This window comes from Manis pentadactyla, chromosome 6 (assembly GCF_030020395.1).
Source record: "Manis pentadactyla isolate mManPen7 chromosome 6, mManPen7.hap1, whole genome shotgun sequence".
NCBI classification, from domain to species: domain Eukaryota; kingdom Metazoa; phylum Chordata; class Mammalia; order Pholidota; family Manidae; genus Manis; species Manis pentadactyla.
This window is the reverse complement of record NC_080024.1, coordinates 150648119-150672278: the sequence shown is the minus strand read 5'-3', so window position 1 is coordinate 150672278 and position 24160 is coordinate 150648119. Positions and strand designations below refer to the sequence as shown.

The 24160-nt window shown below is 36.9% G+C and overlaps 1 protein-coding gene across 6 annotated transcripts in view; it reads right to left on the bottom strand.

Annotated features, from left to right (window-relative positions):
- The window catches only part of CCDC102B (coiled-coil domain containing 102B), a 289345-nt gene that overhangs the window by 180714 nt on the left and 84471 nt on the right, over window positions 1-24160 (bottom strand). For all 6 annotated transcript variants that reach the window (XM_057504260.1, XM_057504255.1, XM_057504256.1 and 3 more), the window contains 3 exons: window positions 21735-22356; window positions 20164-20384; window positions 10929-11037 (listed from right to left, as the gene is read on the bottom strand). In XM_057504260.1, the coding sequence (XP_057360243.1) occupies window positions 10929-11037; window positions 20164-20384; window positions 21735-22356 (952 nt within the window). The remainder of the gene's footprint in view (window positions 1-10928; window positions 11038-20163; window positions 20385-21734; window positions 22357-24160) is intronic.

Sequence of the window (24160 nt, the reverse complement as noted above, 5' to 3'; positions counted from 1 at the left end):
GCATGAAATTATAGAATATCAAAGTTCTTGGGTGGGAAATAAGTGTTTTAGATTTTTACTTTTAGATAAACAGGGTTCTTAAGGGATTAGCATGGTTTAATTCTTAGTTAAATATTGCCTGAAGCTGCACATAATTACTGTATTATAAAACTAGGAAAAATCAAATACTCACGTTTGCATATGTTTTATTGGAGTTAAAGTATTTGATTTAACTTCACAAACTAAAAAAATAGTTCTAACTTTGGTAATAATAAAAGATGACCTTACATTTCTGCAAAGCCTTAGAAATTGTAATGTCTTTCTTTGTTTTCTTAATCCCTCTTTATTAAATATTAGACGGTGGTCTGTACTTCGGTCAAAACCAAACTTTTCATTTAAAGAAAACAGTACTTTAAAATGTTTACCTCTTGCTTCAGACATGCATAAACAGCTAAATGTTAATACTTTTGATGGGAAACAGAAAATTATACCTCTTACAGTTTTTTTCCAAATATTTTTATTAGAAAAGATTAGTACAATGTTTATGTTCTTTATTGAGTTTGTGAGAGGAATGGCTGCTGGGATAGCAGTTATAGAAACTGTTCAAAAACCTACATGAAGTGAAAGAAGCCAATCATAAAATTCCAGTTTTATAAAATGTCCAGAATAGGCAAATCTATTGCATTAAGTTAGATTAGCAGTTCCCTAAAGTTGTGTGGGCTGGAGAGATATAAGAAGTGACTGCTAATGGATACGGTTTCCTTTGGACTGAGGAAATGTTCTAACGTTGACTGTGGTATGGTTGCACAGCCCTGTGAATATATTCAAAACCACTGAATTGTACTTTTTAAATAGATGAATTAGACAGTATGTGAATTGTAATTCAATAAAACTGTTAAAAATATGTAAAGAGTAAAGATTGTTTTAATCAAAAGAATCACAGCAATTATGCCTTCTAATTTAATTTTAAACCTCAAAGAGCTTCTGTTAGGATAATTCTTAATCAAACCATCATAAGCACAGTATAAGCTTTCACCTCACAATTGTCTCTTTGGCATCCCTATCTTAGGAAGAATCAGAAAGCCTACTCCGTGTATTTTATAATTTAACACTGAGATTGTGGTTCAAAGTGGCTTTAAGAATTTCACACTTCCAAAACTTTCTCTGTCAATATTAAAATGGCACTTAAACTTATGATTTAAATTTAATTAAATGCATATAATGTTGTTTAGTTTTATGTAAATGAATTAGTCTTGGAAACACTCCATCCAATATGATTTTTCACTAATTTGGTGACCTGAAATTTGTTAATAGATTTCTACTCTTCCTTAACATATGGCCTTCTGGAAACCTTCGGAGATAGGAGCCTGGTCTGTGCAAATCTTTCCTATGACCAAATAGCTGACAAAATCACTTTTGTTCTCTAGGACTTTGTGGCTTTTTGTGTAAACAATGCAATATCTGGAATCAGCAAAAGTTATTTATATAGTGGGAAAAAAAGAAAGCCGGAACAACAAACAACAAAAAAGCCAAAACAGGTTCTAGACCCAGGGAGAGCTGATACATCATTCAAGTCCAAAAGCAAAACTTACATTTGGTGACAATCAGGCAGGAAGTGTTCCCCCATATTTTCTGGAATGTCAGTCCTTTTGTTCTATGCAGGCCTTCAGCTGATTAGATGAGGCCCCCCACACTGGGAAGAGCAATCTGCTTTACTATGTCTACTGCCTCAAATGTTAATCCCATCGAAAACATCTGCACAGACACACCCGGGATAATGTTTGACTGTATATCTGAGCTCTCAGCGACTGAGTCAAGTTGATCTGTAACATACAATGAACGATCAAAGTTGGTGTTGAGGATCCCCATGGTCCCTCCCAGCACTGTGATCTGATGCTTTAGAACAGCAGATCTCAACTCAGGGTGTGCATCTGAATAATGAGCTTCCAAAAACAAAGATATATGATAAATACTCCCAGCCACATAGATCAAAATCTCCCAAAAGAAAAATATTTCCTTTCAGGTAAGTCTAATGGATTCTGCTAATTCACTTCAACTTCATTAAGGATTACTTACAATTACTTATAATGTTCACATTTCCATGTGAGAACACTCATAAAATTCCATCAGCACTTCATTTTGTATATGTTAAGTGTTTTAGTGTGAATATAGAATTACATCTTCCGCTGGCTTTGATCATAACTTCAGAACTATATTACAAAGGAAAATTGCCTCTAGTGACAATCATACATTTCTAAAGTACATTTCAAAAAGTGCTTTCTGTTCTAGCGTGTTATCTGTGTCTTTTCAATCCTCCCATACGATCTCTATGAAAAAAACCAGCCTTCTGTCTTTAAGATTTCTTAACTCTCATTAACACTACTGATACTAATTAGGACATACCACAGCCCTGGAGAGGAGTCAGTGATGCTCTGAGTCCCTGCATATCCACAGCCCCTTCTCATCAGAGTAGCTAAACTGAGTTTCTTCCATATAACTTGCCATACTTTGAGCACCGTGCTGGACACAGTCCTGATTGTCCCTCATTCAAATGTAGCTGCCTTGAGGGAGTTCCTGGATGTATCTAGTACCTTGGTTGTGGTGACAGTATCATGAATGCATGCATATGTCCCAACTCATCAAGATGTTTACATTAAATGTGTGCAATTTTTTGCATATCAATTATATCTCAATAAAGCTAAAAAAAATTAATGAGAAACACTTGGAACTTCCCCCCAAAAAATCTACCTCCAAACTCCCAAAAAATCAAAAGTCCTAACCACAAAGTCCTTGTCTTTACATTATATTTTTGAAATAAATAAATAAAAATGGATGTTTATAGAGTAACCAAAGATATGTAAAAGAAAGGGCAATTTAAAATTTATCATTTTTTATGTCATAGAGTATTTTTTAAATGGTGTACTATACATTCCTGTTCTATCTCATTCTCCACTTGGTTTTATATGGTCAACATCATGAGCGTCAGTACATGGCAGGGATGAGGCAGGTATTCCTTTAGGGAAAAGGAAGGCAGGCAGGGGGCTTGGTCTGCTCTCCTTTTCCACACGCAAACTGCTCCTGCAGATAAAAGTAAAAACTAATGCCATTTACTAAAAAAAGGATCCTTATCTCCAGAATGGTTTTATTTGAATATCCTCGTATACAGATTTTTCATAGGAAAGGGTAAAACCATTCTTTTTGAATTTCTGCAAGAATGGGTGAACAATGTCCTGTCATTTGGTACAAAAAATAAAGATGTCTCATAGGCCAAATGCTCCCCCCTATGTGGGACCATTGCCACAGTGTAACTCACTTACCTTTCATTTCTTTTAACCTACTTTTATTGTTATTCTCAAACTATTAATTTGTATAAATTAAATGTTGGCTGACTCCTTTGTGTTATGTTTTAAATTTTTAAATAGTATTGCTTAACTTAAACAGATGTTAAACATCTGACTTCAACCTATCCTTTTCTTTATCATTTTGTTTCTACAAGTAAAGGATTCTGAATAGCCTAATTTTCTTTGATAATTCTTACAACAGGCTTAGAGTTAAGTAAGTCATCTCAGTGTTCTGAGGGTTACCTTGGCAATGTCGATAAATTATTCACTAATAGATCAATTAATTCCGACTTAAGAAATTTAGTGCTTATATTATTCTTAAGTACATTTGTTTAAAAAGGTCTTGAAGGCACTTGTGTCAGCAAAGTGGTGTCCCATACGCTTCGTTGTTCTTACACATTTACAGAATTTTAATATGGTATTTTACCAGCCTCACTCTTTGGCCTGAGAATCTAATTTATGTCTTGCAAAGAATAGGCTGAAAAGATTTTTGAGATGGATAGGATGTTAGGGGTGAAAGTTCACCTGGGCACCCTGGGAAATCTCAGACCCTCAGGGATGTAGATCAAGAGCCTCAACAGTCTACTCAAAGCCAAGCCCAGGATTTCAACTACTCTCCTTAAACTACAGCCATAGCCACCATGCCAGAAAAACAAGCACAAAGAGCGAGAGAAAAAAAGTGGTTACAAATTACATGCATGTTTGATCAGCACTGGAAAGCGGGAGGTGAGTAAAGAAGACACAACCTGTATTATCACGAAGCCGACAATTAAATGGAAGGGAATACAGTAAACAAACACAAAAGGAGCTACTCACTTCAATTATGCCTTTTAAAATCCTGTACATTTCTTTGAGGGAAAATAGTAAAGGAAGCATTTTTTGGACTGAAACCATTCCTCTTTATAAAGTGATGTGTAAACTGAGGTTGGTGGCAAGACGTGACTGGTTGGTAGCAGGTGAAAGAGCTGGGTGTGACTGTTCTGGCCAGAGAAAGCAGCATGGACCTCGAGGTATCAGGGTGTCCAGGGAAACAGAAAATATTTAAACATAAATGTAAAGAGAGAGAGAAGGAGACTGATTGTAGGAAGTGGCTCTTCAGTAGGTCTGGAGGCCACGAAGTCCCAGGATCTGCCGTCTGCAGACCGGAAAACTGGGTGAGCCAGTGGAGTGAATTCCAGTTCAAACCCAAAGGCCTGAGGATCAGAAGCTGATGGTTCAAATCCCAGTCCAGGACTGAGAGCCCAGGGACCCGGGCTGGTGATGCCTGAGTTCAGGAGGTACTGGAAGGCCCTGTTCAAGTGAAGAGCAAATTTACCCTTCCTCTGCCCTTCTGTGCTACTCAGACCCTGAAGGGATTGGATTAGGCCCCCTGCGCTGGTGAGGGTGGCTTTTTTCCTCAGTTTACCCATTCAAATGTTAATGTCTTCCAAAAATAGCATCATAGACACACCAGAAGTAATGTTAGAGATCTGAACAACCCTTAACCCAGTCAGGCTGACACATAAAATCAACCATCATAAGTCCACCCCTTGTTAACCTGGCACCCATATGTGTCTCTCTAAACCACACCTCATCTTCAAGTAAGGAGAATAACTGCTAATAATTTCACCTAACATAATACAACTATTCTGCATACAACTGGAAATGCCTTAATTCCTTCCCCAGAAGAGGAGGTAAAGTTCCTGAGAAAAGTTGACTCTTCTCTTGCTATTCCATTAAAGTTTTATTCTAGTGTCAAATTAACAATGCTTAAATGCTGATATAAAGTCAATACATCTTATATTTAATGATAAAGAAATAGAGAGCAAAGAAAACAAAGATATAAAGAGACAGATGGGTGGATGGATGATTGGCAGGAAGACACACAAATTAATTCACAGCAAAATAAGGAGGAAATATGCCCATTACAGTCCTGTTTCTGTAACTGGTCACATGGCTATGGCTGCCTTCTTCAGCTATCCACTCCCTACTCCTTTTGTCTCCAGCGAGCACCTCAGCTGGTCATGGTGCTTTACCTGGTGGGTCTCTTCATTCCTGAAGGATCGGAGCCATTAATAATCCTGTCTGCATTGCACTGTTATAGTTTTCCATTGACCTAATCACAGGCCGTGATGATACTCCAACCTCCTGCATTTCAGACATACTGTGTCCTGCATCTGGAGTGGCCATCCAGTTTCTCCATGGTAGTTGGGATCAATCATGCCAGGCAGCAGAGAATTCCCTCTTTGGCTGTGGATGCAGAGGGATGGGGAGCCCAGTGTGGCCAGGTGGCAGTACTCACCCCACTTCAGCGGATTCACTGTTGTGTCTCCTGGTAGAAACATTCCTCCCTCTGGAATGAAGATATACAGGCCAGTGGAGCATAATGTCACGAGAACAGGAGCTCGTGGGTTACTAGGGGTAATTGTGAGTGGTGCCACTCCCATCTCCACCCCTTGATTACTGGATCTGGCATCCATAAACAGCACCACACACCAGATGCTGACCTCTGGAGAACCTTCCTCCAGCCCTAGCTGGTACTGTAACTGGTCTTCAAAAGGCCATTTCACTATTCTATCAAGTCAGTGGTTTCAGGACAGTAGCAATTAGTAAGGCAGGTGAATTCCATGAGTGAAGGCCTGTTGCCACATTTCTTTCTCTGAGAAGTGAGCTCCTTGGTCTGAAGTGATGCCATGTGGGGTATCATGGTGACGCGTTCTGTACATCCATGGATGGTTGTTTTGGCAGAAGTACTGCAGCCAGGAAAGGCAAATCCATGTCCAGAGAAAGTCTCTATTCCAGTAAGCTGCCCTTCTGTGGTGAATCAGTCCAGCATGATCAACCTGCCACCGGGCAGCTGGCTGGGCAATATCAGGGGCTCTGTGTTGGTTTCCGTTGCAGGCAGATTGGAGCTGAGAAGGGAAAAGTTTGGTTCATTTGTTGAAATGCATGAAAGCCAGTGTAGCTAGAGGCTAGTGTGAGTAGGGGAGAATGAAAAGGAGGGGACAGGGGAGGAGAGATCATGGTCCCTGGTTCAGACCTGGGAAGTTCTCCCTTGCAGCCACTTCATTTCCCCTCCCTCTGCCTTCTTGGAAGTTAGCTGGACGGTTTATTTGTAGGAGAGGGAGGCTCTCAGGACGAGGGTATCCCACCAGCTGGTCAAAAACAAGGCAGTGAATCACGGAGATGCTGATGAAGAGCAAAGGGATGTGGATGGCCAGCTACCTGCCTGCAAACCCAGGTGTCTCTCCGTTTCTCACTCCTTCCTGCCAGGGAGGAGGAGGATGAATCTTATTGGGGACTTTAAAGGGAGAAATTAGGCACATACAGCTCTTCCTTCTCCCCCCATCTTGCTTTCAGAAAGAGCAATCTGCAAGGAACACATTTTCCATGAACTTTCTCAAGCACACAGGATGAAGAGTGAAAGATTCCCCTGTGAAAAAAAGCAGTATGTGCAGCCCAGCTGCCTGGATGTAAGTCAAACCCTTTCATGGGGATTTCAGGAGTAGGAAGCTCACTTTCCCTTACATATAAGCCAAAGACTTCACATATTTTTATCAGTAACTAGAAGCTATTTTAATTGTTTATTAATAAGCTGCATTAATAATTATTAGTGTATATATATATATATATATATATATATATATATATATATATATATATATATATAATATATTGCTCCTGCAGCAGAAATTGGTTAGAGAGGTAACAAAATCCATTTTATTTTTCCTTGGAGAATAGAGCTTGAATACATTTCCCAGCAACCTTTACAACTAGGTGCCACTCCACACATGAGTCCTTGCTTGTGGATGTGCACCACTCCCCAGCCTGGCCCGTGTAAACTGCCCCCACATGATCCCCCATTCTCTCTTTTCCAATCTCTGGTCAGATGCAGACTGTCTGGCTGCCTGGCCTCCTAGAGCCCAGGGGACAACAGAGTCACTGGAGAGAAGGAGAAGACGGCCCTCAAACACCTGTAGGGAATGTACGTCAAAAGTAATGGTCCCTTGGGGGCTGTCTACTGAAATTTCGGGCATTGTTTATTAGAGCAGTTAAGGTAGAAATGTATGGTGTTGTTATCAGACAGCCTTTGAACTGTCACCATCTGGTGGTTTGGCAAGTGGGTTTAGATCTCTTCGGACTTCCAAATCACCTGGAAGGCAGCTACACACGAAGGGAAGCCATCAGAGTGTTTTAGGCAAGGGGGTAAGATAATCCAATTTACGTTTTCAGAAATATCACCCTGGCTGCTGAATGGAGTGACGGGCAAGAGACCTTGAAGGAGAGGGCAAAGTAAGAGAGGACGGCTCTGACTGGGGGCAGCAGGGATGGAAAGCATGATAGGAGCCACAGTTCCAAGCTGGAATCGACAAGACGCACTAGGAGTTTTGGTCATTTCCAAGGGATTTTTTATCATTTCTATGAAGTAATTTCTGTAATCGCAAAAATATGAGAAAGTTTGAAAATTACCTTTGAGCTCACAGCTAATACTCCATCATCCACCTATTTCAAATAAGTATCTCCAAGGACCTCTCTTTCTGAATGCAGAATAGCTCCCGTGCGACATAATCTTTTTAAAGGTGAAAACATCAGTGTAAGATTTTAGCTACATGTAACTCATAATTCTAACTGACTTCCCCAAATCAGAAAGGTGTTTTAGGTTTCTTTAGACTTCAGTGTCAGGTATTAGTACCATAAAGAGGCCCCACTAAGCCTGTGTCTCTACATGTTTTTAATAAAAATATTTGTAAAAAAACATTATAAATTATAAACCACTAGAAGCATTGTTATTATCACAGAAAGGTAGTAGATTTCTTAATAAAACCTTTAAAAAGTTACCAAGAGCATAAAACTTTCAAAGGAAGATTACATTTCATTTCTAAAGTTACATTTTATGTTTTTAGCTTCAGACCAATTTAAAAATATTGGCAGTGTTCTCCACATATGCTAAAAGGTATCTTCCATTATGTAAAGAATCTATCATTTATTGTTAAAGCAAGGTACCATAATTATTTGTAATGAGTATTACTTATATGAATATTTGAGTCTCTACATCATGAGATTTCATGAAAATGATCATTTCGGCACACTTGGAATTCATAATCTAATTCTAAATCAATATTTACAGACTCAAAAAAGAAAGGTTGAATACGTATTAAATTCATCCCTGGAACAGCATTTTGAATAGAATAATCTCTACTCCTTCATTGTCTTGGTTAGATTTTGATTACTTATTAGATTTCACAATTGAATGCTTGTATTTACTCTTCTTGAAATGTCAGTGATTTAAGAATCATTTCCCTCTAAAGCACACCAGACTTACAAATACATTAAAAAAGAAAATCTTGGTCTATTAAGCACATCTGTTCCAAACTCGAAAAAATCTTTCCATCAGCAGTTCTCAGCCAGGCATGTATTTGCTTCTAAGAGTTGCAGACATCTAAAAAAGAATTACACTTGCATTCAAAAAATTTTAGAGATGAAGAAAGTGGAAGTGAACAGTGAAAGTGAAGGTCTTGTATCAGGATTTCGGACAAGTACAGAAGGAAAGGAGAATCCCTATCAAGTGCCAGAGGCTGCATCCCAACACTTTTCTGGTAGTCAGTCAACTGTGTGGGAACTTTGAACATTTTCGCCTATAATTACGCTACAGTGTATTTCTAATTGTACCATAAATTCTTGTTCTGTTGTAATTTATTACAAAACAATCAGAGTATATATCAAAATTACATGGGACTAATATTTTTATTATTCAATTTTTAAATATTTTTAAGCATTTTGAAATACTTTATAAAAATGACCACATATATGTGCATACCACTTCTCTTCTAAAAAGCTCTAAGAATATCACAGATTCCTTCTTAGGAAGTAGAAAGAGATATTTTTAAAAGTTATCTCATATAGATAATTCAAATCATGTTTTTTCTTTATCTCTGCTTAGATTAACTTTCCATTATCTACAACAGAAAAATCTTCTTTCATTCATTGTTCATATTTATAGTTTATCTAACTGAAAAATGTACTCAAAAGTTTGAACAGTTGAACAAATTGTCCACAATAATTTTGAGGTTTTGTCTGTTCAAAAATTCCTATAATTTTATTCAGCATAAGGATCATATATGCATTAATATATACTTCTGTATGGGCATTCAGATATAGTACCAATTTATACTGTAAAATGCTACATTGGTTTAATATTTTTCTCATCTATAAAGCTTTGTTAAAGTAGGTATTTCCCCTTTTAATACCCAAAATATCATTTTTATATAGATAACATTGGACATTTAAAAATATATATGTCGTTTTGTAAGCTAAATCAAAACAATGACTTTTTTCAAAAACAGTTGCTACATAAATATTAAATTAACGTGAAAAAAAAAGGATTAGGCTAACGTTTTCCAGTCTGCACTGTCCACTAGTGGCAAAAGGCAGTAAATGCATGTTACTTTTAAAATTAAGACCAATTTTACCTTAAATACCTGTCTGAATGAAATTTAGAGCCTATTACATATTAGGGAAATACACATACACCCTAAGAATAACATGTTTTTTGTACTGTGACCTACTTTTCCTCTATAACATTAATTTAGTGTCGATGCTCAGAGACAGCATGTTCAGATAGGTACCTCTGAATATAAATACTATGAATCTGTATATAAATGCACGTGCAAAATTTAATCTAGGAAAAAAAAAAACTCTGACAATCTAACATGAATCCATAGAGGAGAAATAAACTATATCTGGCTTGCTGGTTTTGTTTAATTTACCCGTCAGTCACTTGCTGAAAACAAACCTGAAGCGACATTCACGTGGCATCTCACAAACCGAGAAAAATGCTGCCTGTCACGTCTTTAGTAAATAATGGAAGAATGTTCTAGATGACATGAATGACTGAATGGTCAGCTTCTTCAGAGAGCTGTGGGTGTGCATGTGGTTTGTATGTGTATGTACGCATGTAAGTACGGATATGTACGCACAGCACACACACCACTAAAAGTTAACTCATTTGAGATTATTTGGCATGTCACTAGTTTTATTCGGTGTTTTTCTTTTTTTTCTATTTGGAAATATTCTATCTCACACACTTACCGGCTTTAGTACACACAATACGTACGATAAACATGTTGTTTAAATAATGAGTATTAATAGATCATTGACATGGAAAGGTTCGAGACAGCATCTTATTGGTGAAAATGCAAAGGAAAAATGTCAAAGGCAAGTGGTGGCTCCTGACTGATTATAAGATGATATGAAAAGCCCCTAAATACATGTGCGAAAATCAATATTTTCAGACTGCTTCACAAAATAGTAAGATAAATGTGCTCCTCATAGGTGCTGTGATATAATGACATCTTCAGCAGTCATCTCACATGTGCTCGGAATGAACAGTTAATTGTGTCATGTGGTTGGATCATTAAAAATATGTTCTTTGAAAGAACAAGATTTCTGAAGGCCTGAGTTTTGAGTCCACTATTGTCAACGTGAGTTCAAATATTCTTGTAACAGAGGAAATTCAACTTCTGAACCTCCTTCCCTCTTGTCTGTGAAGCCTTCTGCCCTCTAGGTTACACAGCTGAACAGAGAAATCCATCACTTCCATTTCTTCCTTTCCACCCCATGTCTCCATACCTCTTTCATAGTTTCTGACTTTGATTCCTTCAATTCTTCATACTTCCATTTCCATACAGACAAAGCTGAATCCAGTTGTTCTATTTCTTTTTCGAGAGAGGAGCTCATTCTAAGTAAAAAATCAAGAGCAAAACAGACTTAAATTTTTCAAATTTTAGGAATGCATTCAATTTTAGATTTTCTATTTCCCTAATTTTTTATATTTGTGTATGATCATTGTAATGACAGAAAACTTTTCTCAGATGATTAAGAATAATAAATATTGAATAAAGCTGGGTTTGATCAGTTACTGTGTCAATTAGTTTTACAGTAGGTTAAATATATTTGACTTTGCCAGTATCAAAATAATTGACTTTCTGCCTGCCTTCTCCTGTATTATTCATGTATTACTCTAATAACTTTTCCTCCTACTATTTCCTTACATAGGATATGTGTTTCTAATTTAAACATGGCTTTTATCCAACTTTATATTATGACTGAATATGAATGAAGAATCCTTGGATATGACAGAGAATACCAAGGAGTCCACCTAACACTTTAAGAAATCAATCATTTTTTAGGGATATAAAAATACCTTAAAATATTTGCAGTTTTGTTTTAATGAAGCAGTTTCACTGAGGTCCTTATTTAAACTATCTAAAATAACTGTAATTAATTTCTCCACTTGTAGAACAAATGACGAAGTAAGAACTAGGATTAAAATCTCATCTGTTAAAATCTCAATCATTGACTTTTTTCTATGCCCACATATTTATTAGAGTGGGTCATTGAAAATAATTGTTTTTTTCTGGTTCTAATTAGTATTTACCAACCTTTGCACATGGCCAGTCCTTATCTGGGTGGCATATTAGGTAACTAGTTAAAAATATTCATTCTCTTTTCTCTACTGCCATGGACAGGGCTGCTTTCCACATCCCTCTATTCCAGCTTTTGACAACAGGATATTAACAGATTGGAGAGAAGCAGAAGTTTGAAAACGACTGTGTGACTGGGCTTCTATTCTAATGCCTCAGCCTTCGCTGTGAGAAGAGCTTCCCCTGGAAGTGTTGTCCTGAACAAACACGGGAAGCAGATCTGAGCCCAGACTTCGGCATGAACCAAACCAGCTGGTCCACAGGAGGTCGGCTGACCCCAACTTCCTTGCACCCACATGGGAAAGATAAATCATTGTTTCACGCCACTAAATTTTATGATTTTTCTTTAAGTGCAGACGATAACTGACATAGAAAGTGACACCTAAAAGGGGGATGCTGCAATAACCAGAATGAAAGATATATGGAGTGAACTTAAGGACCAGGTGGTGGGCAGAGGGCTGGAAAAAATAGTGGTAAAATGTAAGAGGCTGGAAAAATAGTGATATGTGTTATTTATTGATGAAACACATAGTGAAATAATCACTTGCAGTGTCTTGGACAACAGAAAATGGTCCTGACATTACCAGTGGAGTGCCAGTTGACTTTTTGTGGGCACAATGTGGGCACAATGTGACCAAAGACTTGAAAAATGTTTGGGTCATTGGGCTTGTTCTCTCATATATCAGCCGTCACTATGAGACGTGCATTCCTGGGCCAGCCCATCCTCCCTGGGTGAGGTCAACAGACAACCTCCAGGTGGCCCACAGCCTCTAGCTAAGTAAATTCTGACTGTTATATGCCACTGAGATTTTGTGGTTGTTAGTTAAAGCCTTGTTGTATTTATAATTAACTATACACACACACACATACATTTTAGGGATAATGTCATTTGAAAAATCTTGGAAACATATTTACAGAACTAGAAAGATGTACCCAGAATAAAATGGAATTCTATTTACATATTTATAAGAAAAACGAATTTTCTGGGTAGCAATGCTATGAAAATAATTCAAAATAGAATTAGGCCACAAATATATTTGTTTAATCCAGTCAGTGGTTAAGCAGCCCATGAGAAAATTGCATAATTATATTTGCATGAATCAAGCCATAAAATTGAAAGAAGATATAAAAGAATTAGTTAGGACTTAATCTCAAAAGACTCAGGTTGGATAAAACACCAGCACCATTTATAGGACTATGATTTTGAATCCCTTATTAATACAGCAAATATGTTAAAATTAACCAAAAAAAGCTTCATATACAAGTCTCGGTCCTATAAACACTGCCTGTGGAGAGGTACAGCTCCCCATTAACGACCTCAGCCAAAAATTGCCAGCAATAAGCAAACTTAGCCCGCTGATGACACTAAAGTTCCTTACTTGGATTATTTTTGTCCTAAGTCACTATGTTTGGGATTTTAAGAAGAGTAGGATTAACTATAGAAATAAGGAACACATTGCCAAGTACTAATATTTAGTGTCAAATTAGAAAAAATATGTAAAAACCATTGTACATTGAAATATGCTACATATTTAGGTACTTATAAAGTTTTGGATGATAAGGAATATTTGAATATTTAAAAGAAATTGAGTATTGGCTTAGACCTGTAATTTAAGTTGAAAATACTGTAAAATTGTATTATGAATACATAAAGTACATAAAATTGCACAATGAAGTTTTTAACTTCATTGGAATATTTAAAAATCACCCCTATTTATCATTTGAATTTATTAGAGTTACATGAGTAGAACATGGGAATATTTTGTCAGTAATCAAAAATTTAAAAAGGAAAGTAGTACAGTAAATCAATAAAATAATTTTATTAAAGAATATTAACTATATTTATGTGATGAATCATACAATAAGTTTTCTCTAAATTAATTTTGAGAATGATTTTATAAATAGAATAAAAAATTATAATTGAAAATTTGAGAAAAGTCTACAATTTAAATTTACAAATTCAAAATAATACAAATTGAGAAATCAATGTCAGTTTTTAACACTACATTCTAATAAACCAAATGATAATGTTAGCAAAAAAGATTATATTAACATAAAAATGATTTATTATTACTTTTATTATGAATGTTGATGCTCAAAAATGTCATCAAAATTACTGAGGTAACTATTCCTTCAAGAATAGTTACCCCAGTAGTTATAAGAAGTTCAAGGACATTTCAAACTATATATGAACTAAACTTTCAATCTTAGTTGTATATAAATATACATGTATCTGGATTATAGACTTAGAATAACTCTTCAAAGCCAGTTCATGAAATAAAAATAATATAATTTGCCAAGGTATATTAACATGAATAAATATTTATATTCCCTACTTAAGGTAAATTGGTAACTTTTAAAATAATATTATCTCCTTAAGTATGATTCTTAGATAAAATAACTGACATTTATTAATTTACTGAAAGAATATTATGTATTTTTACTATGTAAAAAGGTACAATTTAGAGGGAAAGGACAAACAATTCATAAAATTTATTTAATGGCAATGTGATGTGTGGATACTTTTTAGTATAGCTTCAAAAAAAATTCTGTGACTCCTTATCTGCAAACAAGCATTAAGGACATAAGGACATTGCATACTTAAAATTCTGCAGCAGAGGGCACTCTTTAAATCCTCAGTTGTCTGGTCTAATCAATTTGTTCTAAATTGATTTCAAAATCGATTGATTACATAGTTAAATCTGTAATTGAAATTTAAACTATCACTATACTATTTGAACTGCCAGAAGGCAACAGAAAAAACAACTAATTTTACCCTAAAGGATATTGCATATTTTATGCACAAATGCTAAAAAAATTAATAAAGTTCAGCAAAAATACAGTATTTTTTAATATAACAATATAAAAATTTAAAAATTAGATTGCTAAAATGTATAAAATGTGCAGGATCTAAAAGATAAAGTGTGACACAAAATGATTTTTATGGAAAGATATGATTATATTTCCATGTCATCTTTTGCTATTTTATTAACTACTATGATTCCATAAAAATTGGGCATAAAATTTAGATATCTACAAAGGAAAATTAATCAAAATATTTTCCAGAGATGAAAATTCCTGAAACATTAATATCTGGGAATAAATATTAATCATTTGAACTGTGTGAAGTTTCATTGTAAAGTATCTAATCAGTATTTTCGTAAAAGCCTACTAATGTCAAATATTATTGCCAGACAAAAATAATTCACTTGTAATAATATCTAGATATCCATTTTTCTATTAGTCCAAAATTTAGGTTAGTATTAAATTATGAATCATAAAAATGTTTACAAATATACTTCCAATGAGTGACATATTTGTCATTTTGAGATTCCACTCCCAACCTTTTATATACTTACACCTTTTAGCAGTAACATCTTTCAGCATCTTTCTGAAAATAGCCACAGCCATATATAGCTAATTTAATTAGAAAAGATGAATTTAAAGAATACTCTTAAAGCCTGGAGACACCAGGAGGCCCAGAGACCCAAGCGCGGAGGCAGCGTAGCCAGGAAACGGCACCATGTCACGCCACGGAGCTGCTTCTCTGTAGACCCCATTTCCTGCTGCCTTCCTGCCGCCTGTTGCCTGTATACCCTCCTGGTATCAGTTATGTGTCTGATAAGCAAATATACTCAGATTAGCTAATTTGAGTAGAAAAGGATAATAGCTCAAAGAATCTTTGGGAGAGCCACAGAGGCAAATGGAGAACATGCACAGCCAGAAACAGCAAAGATAAAGACATGGAAATCTTCCCACCAGCACCTTAATGGGACCGTCTTTTAGGTACAGACATTGAAGCATGACCTCAGTACCAGCAATGTGAGGCACAAGATGGTGTCACTAGAGACCAAAGGCCTGCTGCCTCTGGGATGAGATACAACTACTGCCACTGCTTCGTCCTCGCCAGGAGTCTGGGTTCTCTTCTTGGAGCATCAGCTTCTGCTTAAACGTCTAGGTGGCTCCATCTGAATAGCTGGTCCTGTGTCAAACTCTGCACTCTAATTTCAGGGGAGACAGGGATAGAGACTTAGTAGCATTTTTGTAGTCTATGCAGAAAAATACACTCTGCCTCACTAGGTGGAGGATTGCCCAAACACAAAAGATACTTCATGGTAAAAACAAAGTGCAAAAGTCCACAAAAATGAATTCAAGATGGACTAAAGACTTAAACATTAGATCTGAAACTAAAAAGCTCCTAGAAGAAAACATAAGGAAAAAGTTCTTAGACATTGATATTGACAATGATTTTGTTTTTTATTCAACTCCAAAAACATAGACAACAAAAGCAAAAATAAAAAAGTGGGCTTACATCAAACTAAAGAATTTCTGCACAGCAAAGAAACAACCAACAAAATGGAAAGGTCATCTACAGAATGGAGAAAATATTTGCAGACCATGTGTCTGATAAGGGGTTCATATGCAAAAAATATGAGGAACTCATACAAGTGAATAGCAAACCCAATTAAAGAATGGCAAAAGGACATCTTTCCAAAGAAAACATACAAACAGCTGACAAAGATATGAATAGGTGCTCAGCATTACTAACAAGGGTAAAGCAAATGAAAATAATGACATATCACTTCACCCTTTTTAAATGGCTATGATAAAAAAACAAACAAGAGATAAAGTGTTGTGAGAGAGTGGTGAAAAGGACAGTGTTTGTGGGATGAGAATTGGTACAGCCACTGTGGAAAAAGGTACAGAAGGCCCTCAGAAAGCTAGAAAACAGAACTCTCATATGATCTGCAATCTCACCTCAAGGTGGATAGCCTGAGGAAATGAAATCAGGATCTCAAAGAGACATCTGTGCCTTCACATTCTTTCAGCATTATTCACAATAGTCAATAGCCAAGATATGGAGACAATCTAAGTGCCTGTCTACAAATGAGAAAGTTAAGGAAATGTGGTATGGATGTGTGTGTGTATATATATGATGGAAAAAACCATTCATCCATTAAAAGAAGGAAATCCTGCCATTTGCAACAACATGAATGAACCTGGAGGTCATTAGGTTGGGTGAGTAAGACACAGACAAACACTATATGACCTCAGTAATATGTGGAATCTTAAAAAGTTGAACTATAAAAACAGAGTTGAATGGTGGGTACGAGGGGCTGAGAGGTGAAGAGTAATTGGTCAAAGGATGCACACTTTCAAGTAAAAGATGAAAAAGTTCTGGAATCTAATGTACAGCATGTGGCTGTGGTTAACCACACTGTATTGTGTACTTGGAATTTGCTAAGTGGGTAGATCATAAATGTTCTCACCACATACACAAAACAGTAAGTATGTCAAGTAACAGATGTACTAAATAGCTTGATTGTGGTGACCATTTCACAACATATATGTATATCAAAACATCATGTTGTAGACCTTGATCATATAAAAATTTTATTTGTCAATTATGCTTCAATAGAGATAGATAAATAAATAAATGAAAACCACAAATTACTTTTTAAAAAAAAAACGGCAAAGGCTTATTGCATATCCCATTAGTAACAGTGAATAAAGTAAGTAAAGTAGGACTGACTTTCCAATCCTTAACAATGTTAAGTTAAATAATATTAGCCAGATTTGCATGCCAACTTGTTCCGGTGTTGAGGAATATACATACATATTCACAAACCATATACAGATTTCTATGTTATGCCAAACTTTGAAGCATTTTCCGTTTGCTGTACCTTCTTACCAAGATTTTAAATCTCATTTTATTAAGGAAAAAATGCAACATTAAATAAAGCAAAGCAAAATAACTGAAGCATAGTACTTTCTTCTGTAGAAAATAAATGAAGAAAATAAAACTGAAGGGGAGGAATTAAAGCTAAGCTTAACTGGCACAGAGCAAACATTTTCTCAGGGACGTTTAATTGGAGAACTAATTCCAACTGTTAAAACAGGTCATCAAGAGCTCTACTCATGGGCCCCTCACGTAAGCCCCAATATCCCTCTTCCTGAATGTTCGGGCACACCTGACCACCCAGGGACCAGGCTCCTGCTCTCACCTCAAATTTTCTACCTGGGAAGACTTCACCTAAGAGATCAGAAATATACAAACTTTCAGTACCTAAGGAACTTACTGGATAATTATTCATAAAACTAAACTGTATTCAGAGTACAAATAATATAATAAAGTTTGGTGTACTCGATTAGGAGGTTCTAATCAGTGGCAATGGTAGAAATGATTCCCTGAGTTCTCTCAGTTGACTCCTGTGGTCCAGTAAATGGAATTTTCCCACTAGTTGGGAACATAGAAAAAATTACATTCACATCCTCTCAACTCCAGCCACCCACTTGCTGAGATTCCAGGAGGAATTTAAAAGATTAGACAGATTTATAGGAACAGTACATACTATATCCTTGGGAAACATTCTCTTGAGATAGAACAAAGGCTGTAATTGCCACATGTGGACTGCACACTGATGTTGATTCATGGACACATAACACCCATGCGACAGTTTCTTAAGCAGAAAGAGAAGACGAAGTGCAATCACAGGCCCCCTCCCCCCTATTCTCTGACCTGTCTGTGATTCATAGACTGAAGTTGCTGAGAACTGGAGAATTTACTTACTATGGGGACTATTAATTTATTCCAAGGAAGTCAAATATATATTTATGTGTTTGTGTATGTGAGTGTGTAAAGACACACATGTGTGGCATCAAAACTGTGCTTGGAGAGTTTACGTATGGGAAAAAGCAGTTTCCTATTGCTGCTTACATTATGTCCAGGAAGTAACACTGTGAGGGGGTTTGAGAGATGTTTATAACCACTCAAAAGTTAAATCCTTCAAGAAATAAAATACAGAGGTTAGAACTTGACTGTGTTCCAGATAAAACTAATTATTATTATGAGTGTCAGGCCTAAAAATATTCAATTTTATTCTCATCTATTAATGTTGATTACATCTATTACAAATTTATACTTGATGGTAGGATAGTAAACATTTATTCTACACACAGATGCTTTCATTATCACAACCTGTTCATATGAGGAGGAACAGACAGAGAATCTGAGGAAGGGAATTAGTGGTGCAAATATATTTGAGAGAGACTAAAGGGAAACTTCTGGCTGACAGAAAAGAAAGGATAGCTAAGAGTTTACAGTGTTTGTGCAAGGTTTGCATGCATACCTATCACTATTCCATCCACTCAAACCAGTGAAGTTAAAAGCATTATATAATATACAATTATATCCATACTTACATGTATTGCGTGTGTGTGTGTGTGTGTGTGTGTGTGTGTGTATGTCATTCCTGCTTTTTAAAATTCTGCCTGTTAAGAGTGTTATAACTAAGGAGTGGAAAAATAATTATTTTCAGAATGGGGGACTGCATTTTAAAGTGCATTAAATATTCCACACAGTTTTCTGAGGTGACCATGAAGGAACAGCAAACACCCACACTGAGTAACCCACGTCAGTAGTCACTTCCCCAGACATTATTTGTGTTTGATGCTCATGCGATTTCAGTGAAGGCGGAAGTGAAGCCATGCGACCTTTGAGGCGAGGCCACTAAGACGCTGCCTATTTCTCTCTGTGCTCCTGAGACGTTCACTGTGCAAGGATTGGCCATGCTGAGGAAGCCAGGTGCCCCCACGGATAGGCCCCCACGGATAGGCCATGCGCGTGTTCCAGCCAGGACCTGGACGAGAACCAAGAGAACGCCAGCTACGGGGGTGCGCGAGGCTTCAGCTGCTTCTAGCCCTGGCCATGCTTCCCCCGGGGAGCCCCTGCTGCTGAGAGGCCCGCCGCCCAGACAAAGCCACACTCCAGACTCGTGAACACAATGCATGGTGGTTTCTGTTGCAGTGACAACCGCTGTCTGGGATGCTTTGTTATGAAATGAGGGACAGTGGAATGCAGGCATCACTCTCCTTATTTTATAAAGGAGATAACAGCACGCTCTTGGCTAACTAGCTCACTATAGCTAGAATAAGGCAGACCCCAGAGGAATATTCAGGCCACTGAATCTCAAGGCCAGTGCTCTGTCCTTACGCCACAAACGGTGGGTGAGCAAAGCATCTTTCTCTGCGATCAACACACGACAAAACTGAGTTGTCCATTATGAATATCAACATATTCATTTGCATTGGCTCACTGAGGTCTATGAATGCTGTAAAAATGAAACAATACACTGGCTATTTTAACATATACACCTGCTAGAGATGATGACAAGTTTATGATAAAAGAGTGGAAAAAAAACAAGTTATAAACTACTCTTTAAAATTCAAAAAATGAATATATATGAAACTCATTCTTTAAATATTAGTACTTAATGACTAATCATGGGTAAAGTACAATATCAAATGGTCAGTTTAGTAGACTTAATTTTAAGAAATGTGAAAATCAGACTCGGTTAAGGGAGACAGTGATTAGCACTTACTCTCTTTCTTTCCATAAAATTTTCTGGAACTCATCCAAACACACCTGCAAAGGTGGAATTTTGGGCACTTGGTTCTCCAAAGGCATGTTTACTGCTTGTGGTCTTACTTCAGCCTTCCGTACCCAGTTCTCAGAACCACTGGTCTTGAATAAATCAGGACAGCCTAAACTAAGTTTCATTTCCTCATTTAATCTTACTGGATCAATAATCAAAGCTTCTCCCTGAAAAGAAAAATATATATATAAAACAGTTATCATTGATGAATTTTTCAATCTAGTATAGAAAAATCACAAAGAAAACATATTCCTGAAAGGAAAACGCTATGATTCAGCATCAAATTCTTATTTTCATTTCTTTATCGTTGTCTAATAGTGTTATGTGGCCAATAACTTGCGTTCTTCAAGCTTTTCTCCACTTTCTATGTGCTACTCTATAACAATAAAATATATTTCTCTGAAGACTTTAAAAATTTTTCATTTACAATGTTATCTAGGTTATATCTACCACAAGTCCCATACAGAATGAAAAGGCTTAAATTTTTAGATGGAATTGCAGAAGAGTAAGATATTAACTGATTTTATGTTTTTAGTGATGGGGTGGAATAGGAAGGGGTAACAATATAAACTGGTACTGTATAAAGTGACAACACAAACTCCTAAAATTTCCCAAAATATGTTCCATGGGTTTTTAACAGCATTTATCAGATTAAAAACAAATAGAGGCAGGGGATGGTTCATGGATATATAACTGTATGAACTGCTAGAATACATAAAGTTTTTTAAAGGTTTATTTTGGGCAGAATTCTCAGAAACTTAGAGATCCCAAGTATACCACAAAATTCAAAGAGTGGGTGGGGTGAAGGATTCCCTAAAGGCATTGCCTGTCATACCCACTTCACAGGACCTAATTGTAAGGTCACAGTTCCAGACCTTGGAAAATGTTTAAACTACTGTGTGGATGATTTATCATTACTGGCATCATTAGGATACATGGGGAGAAATCTCTCGAGATATTTTTTTGCACACACAAAAACTGCTGAGTTAATTTTTGCTAAAACTGTTGGCAAGCTCAGGAATATGGACTGACCAAAACAAAACGAAACAAAACAAAAACCCAACAATCATATATTGAAGTCCTAACCCCCCAGTACCACAGAATGTGACTGTATATGGAGATAGGGTCTTCAAAGAGATGGTTAACTTAAAATGAGGTCATTAGGGTAGGTTAGTGGCTTATAAGGATGGTCTCTTTATAAGAGGAGGAAACGTGGACATGGACACACACAGAGGACGCTGGGAAGACTCTGGAGGAAGATGGCCATCTACCAGCCAAGGAGAGAGCCTCTGAAGAAGCCAGCCCTGTAGTCAGCTTGGGGTCAGACTTCTAGCCTCTAGAACCGTGGAGAACAAATTTGTGTTGCGAAGGCACCCGGTCTGTGGTACCTAGCATAGCAGCCCTAGTAGACAAATACAGTCACCACGGGATTTGTCCCTTTGCCTTCCCTCCCCATTACTACCTACAGCCTTCAGAGACACACAGTCTCCAGACTCCTCTGTGGATTTTTTTCTCACCTTGCTATTTGTGTTCTCCTTTGTAGGAAATTCTCCCTTTACCAGACACTCTCTGACAGACTCACACACTTGCGAACCAATTTGAAATCGGTCTCTTTGTGCGTAGGACACTTCTATGAAACTGGGACGCTTCAGGTCCTGGGTAACTCTAGCTCCCAGTGCCTCCTGTCGATGTGGCAAACTTTGTTTCCTTTTCAGGGCACTCAGTTCCTTCATCGTCATCTCTAGTTTTATTCTGAGCTGCCTTCCTTCTTCCCTGGCACTGTTCCTCTCGGCTCGAACTTTACTCCACTTTTCTCTCCAGTTGGCAGTGCAGTCTGACCACCACCGCATGGTCTTCTCCATCTGAGCAGCTCTGGCCTTGGCTTCTTCAAGTTCCCGCAGGCGAAGTTCCTCACAAACATCCCATTCATTGGCGCTGCCCGGGCGGGCACAGAAGTTGTGAGCAGCACGAGACTGCAGCCCATAAAGTGGAGAACAGGAATTACGGGTGCGCCTGGGGGACGAGCTAGATGCGGCCCCGTCACACGGTGGTTTGATCGCCGACGGCTGCATCTGGAAGATTGGTGTTTCCTCAATTAAGTGATGAATGGAATCCAAATCCATATTTACCTTTTCAGGCCTAAGAAATGACAGAGAACATAACATTTGAATTTCTCTCGCAATCATAAAAGCAAGACCTACATTTAAAAATAAAAGTTGGTGAAAACAATGTATCTTTTCAGTATTGAATAGGTTCCTTTCCACTGTAACCAAGAATACAGAGGGATTGATGCATTCATAATTATCCTCAAAGAAACAAAAATTGCTCATATTAAGTTTGCAAATACAAATAAAAATATAAAGATGCCATGGGGCTATCCTAGGACATGAGTGATTCATTTTAAGTCCATCTCTTTTCAGATAACGCTTATTGTAACACATATGTCCATTAACTGGTGATTCCCCTTGACCCCTGCTAACTAAACTACAGCTTACTCAGGTAGAAGACAGAATGTACTGATCCGTGAAAATAAGCCGCATCCCAATACCAGGGGATAAATCATGACTGGTCTAAACCTCCCATGATTTACATTTCATTGACCAGTGGCTCTTCTCAAGGCAGCACATGACCCGGTTCTGGCTAATGAGCTGTGAGAGGAAACCTGCAGGAGAAGTTTCTGATCTAGAAAAATATGAAAACATCAGCATAAATATCCCTTTCTCGCTGCCTTCTTCCTGCCTGAACAGAGACATGGTTCTGGAAAAAGGAAAGGATAACGGCTACCCTGCAACATTTAAAATAGCAGAAGAGAAAGATGAAAAGAGTCCATTTCATGATTGAGCTGCTGCGTGAAACCTGAAAAGCAGACCTCTGCTTTCCTTCCGAGGCAGGACAACCGCCTATTATCTGCTTAAGGCATGATCGTTGAGTGTTCTGTTCCTGCAGTCAGCAGAACATGTAATGACGTATTAATTAATTTCCTACTGTGGGTAATATTATGATAAATTTTGAAAATAAAACATTGTGAATAAGACACCGCCCTTGTCCTTAAAGAGTTTATGGTCCAGTGGATGAGAAAAGCACATACAGATCAAAAATAGTTGTCACTATAAAAATATATTTACTAAATCAATCTCTTCTTAGTACATACTATGTTTCAAATTTCAGGGTTAGCTTCCCAGGGAATGGATGCAGAGTCCAAAAGACACTGCTAAAGAGGAGATGAACGGACAGGCTTCACAGCACAGGTAACACTGAACAGTCTTAGCAATCGCAAAGCTCTGTAAATAAAGGAATTAAGACAGCTTTCCATATAAATAGAGATAAATCAACTGGTAAATGCAAACCCTTCTTAGCAGTATGTATACCCATTCCTTTATTCATTTTAGCAACACAGCTATCTTGAAGATATAGCCAGTGGAACCCTTCTTGAAAATGAATACTTAAAATATGCAGGTTAATTTAGAAATTAATAAAGTTCTCAGGTCCTACAAAATTAACTGTTTTTATTATCAAATAAGATTTTCTAGTATAAACATTTTATGTACATGACATTAATTCCTCTCATTTTTTTCATTTGCTTTTATAGAGTTGTAGATCATAAACTGCCTCCTATGAACCATCCATTTAATCAACTGAAGGGGTTACATTAAGTGGATTTAAAAAATAAGCCTCTGTTAAATGAAAAAAAAGACTACATAATATTAAATGTATATCACTTTCAGCTTTAGGAAAAAAAAAAATATTTTAACAAGTGTTCTGTAGAGGTGCCAAGCCAATTCACCCCTTATTATAATCTTATTATAATATAGGTTCATGGCTGTAATTATTTTTGTTAGCATTAGTATATGTCCGATCACATTTGAATTAGTGCTGATTGGAAGCAATTGCTCCCTTCATTTACTGTAATTCAGAGGACAATAATAATATAACTGACCGTATT